Source organism: Anarrhichthys ocellatus, unplaced genomic scaffold, assembly GCF_004355925.1.
Source record: "Anarrhichthys ocellatus isolate YVR2014 unplaced genomic scaffold, GSC_Weel_1.0 scaffold17, whole genome shotgun sequence".
Classification (NCBI taxonomy): domain Eukaryota; kingdom Metazoa; phylum Chordata; class Actinopteri; order Perciformes; family Anarhichadidae; genus Anarrhichthys; species Anarrhichthys ocellatus.
Window position 1 is genome coordinate 1,378,511 of NW_022280047.1, and position 12,076 is coordinate 1,390,586.

The 12,076-nt window shown below is 41.5% G+C and overlaps 1 protein-coding gene across 2 annotated transcripts; it reads right to left on the bottom strand.

The window, feature by feature from the left end:
• Positions 1-196: 196 nt before the first annotated feature.
• dhx37 (DEAH (Asp-Glu-Ala-His) box polypeptide 37) lies at positions 197-11,807 on the bottom strand. 2 transcript variants are annotated; one of them, XM_031856347.1, is made up of 27 exons: positions 11,745-11,807; positions 11,387-11,502; positions 11,113-11,282; positions 9,915-10,027; positions 9,437-9,800; positions 9,196-9,344; positions 8,999-9,091; positions 8,791-8,887; positions 7,987-8,100; positions 7,655-7,871; positions 7,198-7,296; positions 7,032-7,102; positions 6,785-6,920; positions 6,613-6,689; positions 5,209-5,441; positions 4,998-5,109; positions 4,796-4,902; positions 4,331-4,519; positions 4,003-4,127; positions 3,535-3,651; positions 2,917-3,089; positions 2,709-2,823; positions 2,077-2,214; positions 1,891-1,985; positions 1,343-1,416; positions 1,120-1,217; positions 197-1,013 (listed from the first exon to the last, which is right to left on the bottom strand). In XM_031856347.1, the coding sequence occupies exons 2-27, from the start codon at positions 11,487-11,489 to the stop codon at positions 937-939; spliced, it is 3,456 nt and encodes a 1,151-aa protein (XP_031712207.1). In that variant the 5' UTR covers positions 11,490-11,502; positions 11,745-11,807; the 3' UTR covers positions 197-936. The 2 variants fall into 2 exon arrangements, with proteins under 2 accessions (XP_031712207.1, XP_031712206.1); XM_031856346.1 differs by having other exon boundaries at positions 11,387-11,760.
• Between the last annotated feature and the right edge of the window lie 269 nt (positions 11,808-12,076).

Consider the following 12,076-nt stretch of genomic DNA (forward strand, 5'->3'; position numbering starts at 1 on the left):
GTATTTTGAGATGAAAACCAATTCCCATTTAGCCTCTGTAATATTAAAAATGATTTTATATTGTTTCTCCAAAAATAGCACTTCCATGAAGTTGAATTAAAAAATAAAAAGCCAAAATAGAAGAAGCAACAGAGGCTGAGATATTCTGACTTTGACCTGTTTTTGGAGTTTAAACTGACGAGGGCTTGATGCCAAAACGCATTTGTTTTTAGGTCTCACGTGACTATGCTATTGCAAAGACGGCATTTTAATTTGGGGGTTTCTTGTGATTTTTCTACTAAATACTTTGTGGTGAGTCCGTTTGTTGAACTGATGGTTTCCAAGGTCGTGACAATTTCAAATCTTAATTTGAACATCTAGAATTCTGACACCCATCTGCTGAGGAAGATAATGAAAGTCAAAAGCTACAAAAATGCACATTCATTTTCAACCAATTATATTCTCAATAGACACAGCCTGTTGTTCATGTCCATGCCCAAACTGAGATTACTATTATTAAACGTCCGTTTAAAAAAAACAAAAAAACATTATTCTCCTGTGATCACAGCATGATTATACTCCTCGTGCCTAGTAAATGTCACTTATGTGTAAAATCAGTGGAGCTGCCCTTTAATATTTACCAACCAGTTTACATAGAGCATGAATAAATCACACAGCAGCCTTATTCAAAGCCACGCAGTTTTTATTGAGTCTTATGAAGACCAAATCAGACAAACATAACTGACAGCAGCACACTGATAACAAGTTAAAAGTCGTTATACAGTATATAAAATACAAAACTAAGAAAAGGCAGTGCTGTGGTTTTGTAGTTGCACTTTGAGAGAACATTTAAAAACTCTGATGGTACAGAAGGGAGTTCTACGAATTTGTAGATCAACATGAGTCTCTGAACAAGTGTGTAACATCATTTCTGCCTTCTTATTTAGATGTAGTTCTTCATATCGGGGGCCAACTTTTGGCCACTTCTTGATGCAAGGCTTCAGGTAACCACTGGCAGTATGCAGACAACAGGACTGTAGGGAGGAGAAAAATACCCAATGAAACAAGATAAAAATGTCAAGAAGGCAAATAAAAATCAGACTCGAGCAGAAAGCCATGCCAATAAAATTAAATCCTCACATTTATCTTCAGTTTTCCAGACGGAGAGAAGGGCGTCTCTGCAGTCGACCCTCTTTGACACCAGCACTCCCAGCAAAGTCTCCGTCCTCGGCTGCAGCCTAAAGCAGCACAGACACAGCAGTAAGAGAAAAGTCCTTTCTTTGAAACAAGTTCATTTGTAGTTTGACAAAATTGGAAAGTTGGCATGGAGAAAGCGGATCAGTGTGTGAGAGGGCCGACTTACTTTGCCCACGTTTTCAGCATGATGGAGGGGTTTGAGAGGAGGAGGCTGCTGTGTTTCATTAGTTTAGGACAGACCTGAGGACCAGACAAAGCAAACATCACAGTTCCTGTCAGGTTTGGTCAGCTGCCGCCAGCATTCTTCCAACTTTTAAAGTGTGCAATGGTTAATATGTTAAAGAATGTAAATGTTTTGAATTTAGAATTCATTTTTGGTTTGATTCATGATCAGTTTTGTTTTGTATTTTATTTTATTGGGTGTAGTGGAGGTGATAGTGTAAACTGTTCAATTCAATATGGAGTTGTTGATAATGCTGTATATTTTACTAAGAGAAGTAAGGCTGAGTAGTTTTTGCCAATATAACTGCTGGAGATCCAAATAAACAATAAAAGGGAGGAGTTTTTAGGATAGTTTATTATTATTATTAATAATAATAATAATACTGTTATTATTTTGTCCTCTAGCAGTGATCAGGACTGTTAAGGTTTGGACAGAGTGGTCAGGTTCAAGCCAAGTCAACTGAACAGAGCTGATAAAACGTGCTGCAGTACCTGTCCCTCAAGCAGAAACCTTGCAAACATTTTGTAACGATCGAGGTCGTCTGGATATTCCATCTCCACTGCTGGCAGCGGCCAACCTACACGGACTGCAGGAGAAGCACAACAATCACACAAGTGTAAGCAGAGACACCTTTTTGGCACAAACACGGGCATGATAATCAGCTGTGGAAAACCTACAGAAGGTGCTGGGGCGGTGACATCTGATGGTGCCGGTGGACGAACAGAACCATGGCGATGGCGACTCGAGAGGGGAGCCCGAATGACAATACTGGGGCAGAAGCTCTGGGATCCACTCTGCTTCTACCGCTGACACACCTGACGGAGACAGAGAGGAAGACATTTCACCAGCTGAAACCATTATCCTGCAAATCTAGACGATTCAATTCACACAGTTCAAGGCGAACTTTGGCGTCCTGAAACATGGCAGTTTAGAAATCTTGCATTTTCGGCAACATTTTCAGGAGAAACGCAGAACATAAAAATTAGCAAAACATTGTCCCTCGATCAATAATGTCCAATAGGGAAGTCTGTAACAAGTTATGATTGGCTGATGGAAATCGTGTCAGAACATTTGAATTCCAAACTGTCTTTTCGCAGCCGTGTGAAGCAAAGAGAACATCACACCAGAGATCCTTTGATTTCTCTAATACAGGGGGTTTTAAAGTCTGACATTGAATCTTAGTATTCAGTTCACCTCTAACTTTCCACTGCACATCTGAAAAATATTTTTTTAAATTCTCACAGATAATTCCGCATGAAAATCATGTACTCTGGACACCACATGTGGCGTTTAATCAAAGCTCATTCACCTCTCATGTACATCTTGGTGGTCTCCATGATCTCCTGGTAGACTATGAACTCCGGCAGCGTTTTGAACAGCGCGGAGCTGGGATGAATGAACACCGGGTCGTCCAGGAGAGGAGTCTATGAACAAAAACAGATAAAGATGAGATGATGAAGGAGAGCTATAGTCAACTCTCTTCTTTAATCACAACTACAGCCCTCGGAGCTACTTACCTTGTATCCATTCTTCCATTTGGGGTCCAGTAAATCTTCTGCCTGTACGCGCCTTGCGAGATGATCTCCCAGTCCGGCCAGAACAATCTGCCGCAAGCAAACCACCTGCTGCTCTGTCGGTGGAGTCATCTTGGGATTCACAAATACTCCCACCTCTGGACAAACTGCGTTCACTGGGATGAGAGAGAACACAGAGATTAATTCATCAGCTGCATGCCTCACTGTGTGGAACTGACTGGGATCATTATTTTAAGTGTAAGGCAAAATCAGACCCGACTTAAACATTGCTTTCCTAACTTTGTACAACAAAATATAACGTACACATTTACTGAATTGTTATTTATGATTAAAATAATAAATTGTAAACCAGCAACTTGGTGAAAAAAATCTTTAAAATTAAAAGGAATTGCGATTCATGTAAAACTTTTAAATGCAGCAACAAATCTGTCAAATCCTAAACAGGAATCAAAATTCCAGTATACAATGAATACCGTATCTACACATAGAATGTAATTGAATAGGCCCCATTGTCACCAACACCTGATCCAGCTATCTAAGGCAGCATTGGCCAGATATTGGTATGGATGCATCCCTAGTTTTCTGTGTGTGTTTCTGTACCTGCATTGGTAAGTTGTCCTCTGAGCTTCCTGATCTCCACCATGGCTTTATACCTCAGGCCGTTCTCCTCACAAAACTTGGGAGTACAACCGGCAAATTCACAAGCACCAACAGCACCTGTTTGTCACATGTATACAGAACTGTAGTACAACCATATCAAGGTACTTAATATAAAACATTTTGTTCGATAAAATTGTTCGATAAAACTGTTTTATATATATATATATATATATATATATATCTCACTCCACTCTTTACTCTGACATTTTTTGCTATTGCATCTCGCAATCAGGTGAAAACAAAAGTTTGTATCCAAAAATAAATGTAATTGTAGACTTTTGGGGCACCACAAACCAGAGACCCGGTCCCAGTTAGATCCCTCAAATCAAATGTTTTCTGATGTTAGTAAGTCTCACCTGGAAGAAAATTAGGTCTGTGAAAAAAAAAAAAAAAAAAAAAACAGCTTACCCAGCATGACCATGAGGTCCCCCAGCAGCAGCGGTGCTCCTTGCCCAGCCCACAACCTCCTCATTTGGGTCAGCCGAGCTCGACGCTGGGTGAGCTTGGAGCTCTCGTCTTCACTACGGTCAGGTCTGAGGAAAAACAGAACTGTGTTACGAGAATGAAAAGAAAATTAAGTACGCAGTGTGATTGAGGAGCCAGCTGACCTCACATTTGTGTCAGTTAATCTTAGCCCTTCTGACACAACTATTTCTAAAAGCAAGACCTCAGAAGCCCCTATTCCAGTTTGAAACATCTATAAACACATATCTTTAGAGCAAACGCGCGTCCTCACCTGTCGAGGTCTTCGAAGATCTCCCGGACTGTCATGGCTGCTACCACAGCGATGACGTAAGGAAGGCAATCCTGCTGCTTACCGAGAGCTAACATTTTAGCATAACGCGGCGCCACGGGGAACGAAGCCATCGCTCTGCCGAGGGGGCTGATAGGACAGCTCAGCCTCGCTCGCTCCATCTCCTTCACACTGAGAGGAGAAACAAAAACAGTTTACAAGTGTGGACATGTGACACGACTAATAACTAGCTCAATCTGTCTCACCACACTGGGTAAACTAAGACAGAGTCAACATTTTAAATAAAAATAAAAATATAAAAGGCTTTGTTGCTGAAATGTCCACATAAAAGTGTCAAATGCTGCGTTCCAGGCAACTCAGAGCTCAGAAACGTCCCTCAACACGACCCAAACTGTTCCAACAGTTATAAGGCAGGTAAAGATAGGGTAACCCATCTACAGTAGTTACCTTCCGGTGCGAGGCGGCTCTTTCAGAGCTCCCAATGAGACTAACAACTGCTCTGCTGCAACCAGAGCTTCGGTCGACGGAGACGTGGGGAAGGGAAAGTTGACCACCTGCACGAACAGAAAAGAACAAAGCCGTTTTTATGAGAAGATGCAGCATTTCACTCAAAGGCCTGCTGGTGAGTTTCCGTTAACCTTTTACTGACCTTATCTATGTTGAGGTCCTTCATCTGTAAAACCAGGTCCTCCACAGGCCTGCGAGTGATCTCTGCTTCTGAGAACAAAGTGAAGTCTCCAAATACTGCAGACGAGTACAACCTGCAGAAACACCATAGAAACACAGAGACCAACATTTGTGAATCCTCAGGAGAAGAAAACAACCATGGGATCCAGTCGTGGCGGTTTCAAAGCCCTGACCTGTAGCAGTGTCCCGGCTCCGTTCGTCCCGCTCTACCCGCCCTCTGATTGGCTGAGGCCTGTGAGGTCCACATGACCTTGAAGGACGACACTCCGGTCACTCTGTCGTAGAAGCGCTTCTTCACTCGTCCGCAGTCGACCACGTACTTGATGGCGGGGATGGTCAGGGACGTCTCGGCCACGTTGGTGGCTACCACACACAGACGAGTTCCAGGGGGAGGAGGCCTGAACACCTGCAGGTGAGATACAAGATATCACTGTAATCGTTTATTGACACCTCAATAAACCTCACCTCAACTGTTGGACAGCGAGGGCTGAGAACAGCTAACGGTTTGGCTAAACCTTAAATTTGTACAAACACATTTTTAGATATTCTTTTTTGTGTATTTTTAGGTCAAAATCAAATTTATTTTCTGGAAAACAATGCCTTGAATTGTTTTACGTTATTGTGTACTGGTAGGCATGCATAAAACTGCCTTCTATCACACTAATTTATATCCTGTTCCAACATCACATTTTTACAAGAAACATCAAGACAAGTACACACTCTCAAAATGCCGTTTTGTTATGGACATAACAGTGACTTCACTTAATAGGTTGAAGGACTACTTTGTCACAAAGGAGGCAAAAACCTGAGCCTCTTCATCTACACGTCAAGATGCTTTGAGCTAGAAACTAGAACCAGTCGTGGGAACAGCACAAATCTGCAATGTAATAAAAGCAGTTAAAGGGAGTTCTTTGCTCAAGTTGAATTTCTTTGATAATTGAATTTACAAAAATTGGAAAACAATGGAATCTATGTATACAACATTTTTCGAGTGCCCACAAGTGTTACCAATGTTGGAAAAAAACTGAGGCTCGATGTGCTAATTATATTGAACTACCTACATATTTTCAACCTCTACTGATCTGGTTAGTGCAAACGGTTTATACAATTTGAATCGAGACAAGTAGAATAACATAATAACTTTTTTTTTTGATGAAATATCACAATTTTAAGCTTCAATTTGGTTGTGTCATCCGACTGAAGCGTCACACATGATGTCATTAAGGACCGTCGGAAATTTGAAAATCGTACAAAGATGTCTGTTTTTACAGGCAAAGATATACGGTGTATTTTTGGCAATTGTGTTTCATGAAAACCTGCTTTTCCATCCCGCCTGCTGGTTTAGGGGTTCAGAGGGTTAAAAACATCCTCCATTTTCTACCCCAAATGTTATATATTTAGCCAATATTTTTACCACGTTAGCAGTGCAGTGGATGTCCATGATGGATGCAGCTAAAGTACAGTTGCTGGGAAATTTATGACACAAGTCCAAATCTTTAACTCTGTCTGTGTATGCAAAAGCAACCCAACTTCTTGTCATGGATTAGTTTAGTGCTGACATAAGATAATAATCTCACCTTGGCCTGCTGCTCTGGAGCCAACAGGGAGTACAGAGGGAGAACGTAGAGAGGAATAGAGGGGTCGGCCTTCTCCTCTGCAAAAAACAAAACACAGAGCAGAATTAGTAGAAGGACTCATCTGAAACACATCCAGCTGGATTTGAAGAAGGATTCATTTGGAGCACCTCACCTGCACTGGCGGGATCGTCTCCGAACTCCAGGTCAGAGCCGTCATCGTCCTCATATCCGATACCCGCCTCTCTGTCCTCGTCCCCTTCGTCCAGCGGGAGGGCAGAGTAGTTGTCCAGGTCAATTCGGGGCAGAGACTGAAAGACAGAGATAACACTCTCAAAATATGCAAGTACACACTCTTACAAAAGAAGAAATGTTCTAGTTTACGGTGGCTTTTAGGGGTATTTTACTAAAAGCAGACTTACGACCGCCTTCTTCCGTTTGGCCTTTTTAAACTTCCTCATCGCCTCTGAGGTCTCTGCTTCCTCGTCTTCACCTAAACACAAAAACATGTAATATACAAAATTATACTCAGAAATGTATATATGTCAGAGTTTTTGAGGGGGGCAAACAGGTGTGTTTCAGGCTCACCTGTCGTTGTGTTACCCTTCCTGAAGGGGAAAGCGTTTCTCAGTTTTCTGCACAGATTGTGAACCTCTGCCTGACCAGTCAGAAACACCAGGATCCCACCTGAAGGGGAGATACGAGGCATCAGGGTGGTGTGTGTGTGTGTGTGTGTGTGTGTGTGTGTGTGTGTGTGTGTGTGTGTGAGTGAGTGTGAAGGTAAAACTCCTGTCCTGCTTACATACAGTTCACATTTAGAAACTACACTGTAAAATGTACAATGTGTAATTCTTCAGGCATCCCACCACAATATCTTAACAAACACATCTATCAATGCTGTGAAGCTACAAGATTCTATTTCCTTCTTTAATCTGATCGAATTCAGAATGTTCAGTTAAACTGCTTCCCCTCCAGAAAATAAGAGCCCATCTTTCAGGTCATGTAAGAGCCAAAAATGATATCTGTCACGTGTGTGTATTTGCACCTGGAGGCAGCATCCGGTGGATCTTGCAGATTTTCTGGAAAGCATCTCCGGTGTAATCCTCCATCGGGGTGCGTTTGTTGAAATGTATGGTGACCGGGAACTGGCGAGCGTCCACCTTGGTGACAGGCGGCGGCGTCCTGAACAGCTTGGCGTTGTCTGTGAAGTCCTCCACTCGCAGAGTAGCCGACATGACCAGCAGCTTCATGGGCAGACCTTTCTGCAGAGACGTGAAGAGTTGGAGCAGGGAGATGAAGATGAGATAATGTCCTGTGATGCATACTGTCTGTACAGCCTTTAAACATTCAGGGTGTTTTTACAGCAGAGTCTCTCACCTTGTTTCTGAGCGGGACGATACGAGACAGCAGTCCGATGAGGATGTCTGTGTACACACTCCTTTCATGAGCCTCGTCTATGATTATCACACTGTATCTCTGGAGAAGGAAATCCTATGAGACAAGACAGAGACACTGAATGAAATGCAGGAACATCAAGGTAATTAAAAGGAAATTAAATTAAAGAAAATGCTTTCCCATTCCTCGTATTTACACTGAAAAAAAAACTACCGTATCATGGCTTATTGAAGTTGCGATTTTTGTAGCTCATTTAGTTGAGTTTCAGACTGAAAACACTACGTCTCAATACCCTCATATGAGGTTCTTAAATCTCTCACATCATCCTTCAAAAGATTGAAGCGCTCAGTGTGAAATATAAATGTGATATAATCTTACTACATATATATTTTTCACAAATTATGTTTTCCCATCGATTCCTTTTGAATGAGCAACAAAAAGGGCACTCATAAGAACCTTGAAAAAAAACTAAAACATTTGTTCCATCAAAACAGAAAAGAAGAAGAAAAATGTTTCAGGTTAAACCCACCGAGTCGAAACTGAAAAAGAGGATTCAAATCATTTTACGTAATGAAAAAGCTGGGTTCTCTTAAAGACAGACTAAACATAATCACACATTCATCACTCTCCCTGTGACTTTAGCTATCCATCTCTCAGTGGTCATGAAGGAAAGCAGCATCTACCTGGATGTTTCTCCACCGCTTCGTTTCATTGTCAAAATGGCATCAGATACACCAGTAAGCCAAAGTCATGTCATGTTTACTAATATATTTCAGGAAATGATACCTTCTGAATCTCCTTCAGCAGAACACCATCTGTCATGAACTTGATCTTGGTAGCACTGGTCACGTTCCCCTCGTATCGAATCTGGTATGACACCACCCTAAACACGGATGCACAAACAATTCAACACACACTACATTTACTAAATGTTTCTGTGAAAAGCAAACCCCCCCAAGTCAGTTTCATTTGAAATATCTTCAGTGTCTGTTACCGTGTGGACAGGTTCATCTCTTTGGCCACTCTGTGGGACATGCTGACAGCTGCCACTCTTCTTGGCTCTGTGATGCCGATTATTCCGCTGCCGCTGCAGGAAACCAGAAACAAGAAGACAACAGTAACCACATGATATCACACACACGAATGTGCATCCGCGTGCAAGCTGTTTTTACCAGGTAAACATTAGCCTACCTGGCGTAGCCGGCTTCATACAGAAACTGAGGCACTTGAGTGGTCTTTCCACTTCCTGTCTCTCCACAGATGACGACGCAGGGGTTTTCTCTCACTGCCTCCATGATGACCTGCTCCTCCGCCAGCACGGGCAGCTTCAGACGAGCCTCCTGTAGCAGCAGGTTGAAACGCACTTAAAGCACACCCACAAACTAAAACCACACACACCTGTCTGAATAGAACCCCTGTGGTTTTCACACACCTGTATCTCTGCTAATCGGTCGACAGGAATGAAGACAGCCGGCTGGGGCGGCGTCTTGGTGTCCACTTTCTCCTGATCTGAAGTCTTCTCATTCTGTCCGTCTTGTTCCGTTTTGGGCTGTTCTTCCTTCACTTCCTGTTTGTCCCCAGTCTCCTGACAAGGAGGGGTGATCACCTCTGTGGTCTCGTTCACTTCTTCATCTTCCTTTTCCTCATCTGACGAGGTGTCGAGATCGCTGCTCTCTTCCGCCTCTCGTTCCTCTTCTTCGTCCTCCTCTTCTTCTTTCCATTTTCTTTTTCTGTTGGCTCCACTGAGACTGCTGATCTTTGGTCCTGACTCTCCATCTTTTATTTCATCTGGTAACCTAAAAATACCCCGAAAATAGTAAGACCCCCGACTACACCTTCTCCACATCTTCCAATGAGAAAAATACCTTTTTTTGCTTTTCTTCGCTTAAATGTTGCATCTGTGCACTTACTCTTTGGTCTGGTAAAGTTTGTCTCCCAATCCCAGTTTGGACGTGGTGTACAGCAGCTTCAGTTCGGACTCTGGAAGCTGCACCTCGGCTAGTTTGATCAGGATGTCTGCTCTCTGGACGAGAAAGACAGGAAACCAGGTGAGTGGGTTGTGATCTAGTCCTTAATATCTCCTTTGTTGACAGAGTTACTAAAAGTATGACAATTTATTTCCAGTATACCCAATGATCTTATGCAGGGTGAGTTACTGTGAATAACTGGGTAGGAATAAATTGGTTCAATTGGTTCAAATTGTCTAGGGCTGGACATCATATGAACATTTTCAGTAGTAACACCAATTCTGATATAAGAAAACTATTTTTCTTTCTTTTTATCTTTGTTTCTCTCTCTCCCTCATTTCTTGTTATCTCTTTACTGTCTGTAATAAAAGCAATGCCCCAAAGAACATCTCAGGTCAACATGTGATAAGAAACACATTTCTCTATTCAACCTTTTTTCATTCAATAAAAGAAACCAAAGTTAAACGTTGTCTGAACAAGCAGCCGTACAAAAGCTCCTTAAAATTGGAAAACATGTAATTTAAATCAGGAACTATCTGACAAAGAATAAATAAACGAGACTACATAACTGACCAGACCATCAAGACCAACTTACGACTCTACTTTGATATGTGCTCATTAAAGTCTGTACTTCAAAATTGCCTTTTGCTTCAATACCCAGCACTAATATCTACAGTCTGGGTATGTTTTAGAAGATTTCCATAGACGTGGTATTTTAGGCATCACTATTTTACCATCAAGTTAAGATTCATGTATATGTATTAATAAACAAGACTGTGATTTAATTGTTTAGATTTGTAATCAATCTCTCAGCTGTAATCAATCTTTTTGATAAGATAAACATTTAGTGATGGTTTTAGTGATCATTAAGTCTATAAAAAGTAAAAAAAACTAAAAAGCCATCAGAAGATCCCAGAGTCTTACATTTTTTTGGCCTGACTGATGGTCGAAAAACCCAAAGATATTCAATTTATAGTTAAATAAAACATAGAAAATCTGCAACTCCTTAGATTTGCTTCAGTGTACGTATGAACTGGACCAAAGTTGGCCCAGATTAAAAAGACTGTGAAACCTGATCAGGGGACCCCATGTCTTCTTAAACCCTTGAGTGAACCTGCTGCAGCATCAACCTCTGTCTCACCTGAGCTTTCTTTTCCTTGCGCTCCAGGACCTTCTGCAGCTCTTTCCTCTGCTTCTTGGTGAGGGCCTTTCTGGTGGAGACAGGTGTCACTGAGGCTTTCTTCTTGTTGGCTTTGCTGGCTGGGAGGACCAAAGCGTTGCTCTGGTCTACACCTTTTAGCCTGTCCCCATCTGACGACAACAAGTGTTACAAACCAAAACTGACAACACATTTAAGTGGCAATAAAGACCAAATTAACTTCACCAGTTTATAGATTTAATCTGTGAATTCTTACCTTGAAGTTCCACAACGACGTTTGTCTTCTCTTCCTCTGCCGCTGGTTGGGTGTCACTTTGCTGTCTTCCCTTCCAGTTGTGTTTCCTCCTTAGTTTTCCCATTTTAAACTGAGGTCTGTTAATAAATGAATAACAAACGGTGTGTATAATACCACCACCTGATAACCTGTAACGTTAAACACCCCGAAAAACGAGCTAAAACCAGCTAACTAGCTAACTGAAGCTGAACCATTCCAGTAAAAATGTAAATTACTCTTTATGAATATTACAAAATACAAATATTTATATTTTAACAGGTCAGACAACGGTATGTGTAATTTAAACAATTCACGTGCGAAATTGCAGCCCTGTACAAACCTCACGTGTAAACAAACGACGGTCCATCAGTTAAAACTGTCCGCCGCTGAAACCAAGTCTCAGCATAAAGGTTCCGCTACAAAGACGAAATAAACCCCAATATCTACCAACTAGCATTTATTGCTTTACACACGTGTTGTTTGTCGATAATAATTAAAGGACGAATATGTTTTGTTAGCTGTTGATGAGAACAAAATGAGTCTGTTTAAATTACACAGCCGATTTAAAGGGAAAGATCTAAAAATCAACACAAAGTGCATCGAATTTTTCTATTGAATTTTGTCTTTAATTTCATCCATAATGCAAGAATTTTAAAACTGTATTTCAGTTAT

Excerpts from the sequence above, each read along its gene's own strand:
- dhx37 (XM_031856347.1), bottom strand. The coding sequence starts at position 11,489 with ATGGGAAAACTAAGGAGGAAACACAACTGGAAGGGAAGACAGCAAAGT. Across the intron at positions 11,283-11,386 it reads CGTCGTTGTGGAACTTCAAG|ATGGGGACAGGCTAAAAGGT; the intron begins GTAAGAATTCAC and ends TGTTGTCGTCAG. Across the intron at positions 2,824-2,916 it reads AATGGAAGAATGGATACAAG|ACTCCTCTCCTGGACGACCC; the intron begins GTAAGTAGCTCC and ends TTTTGTTCATAG.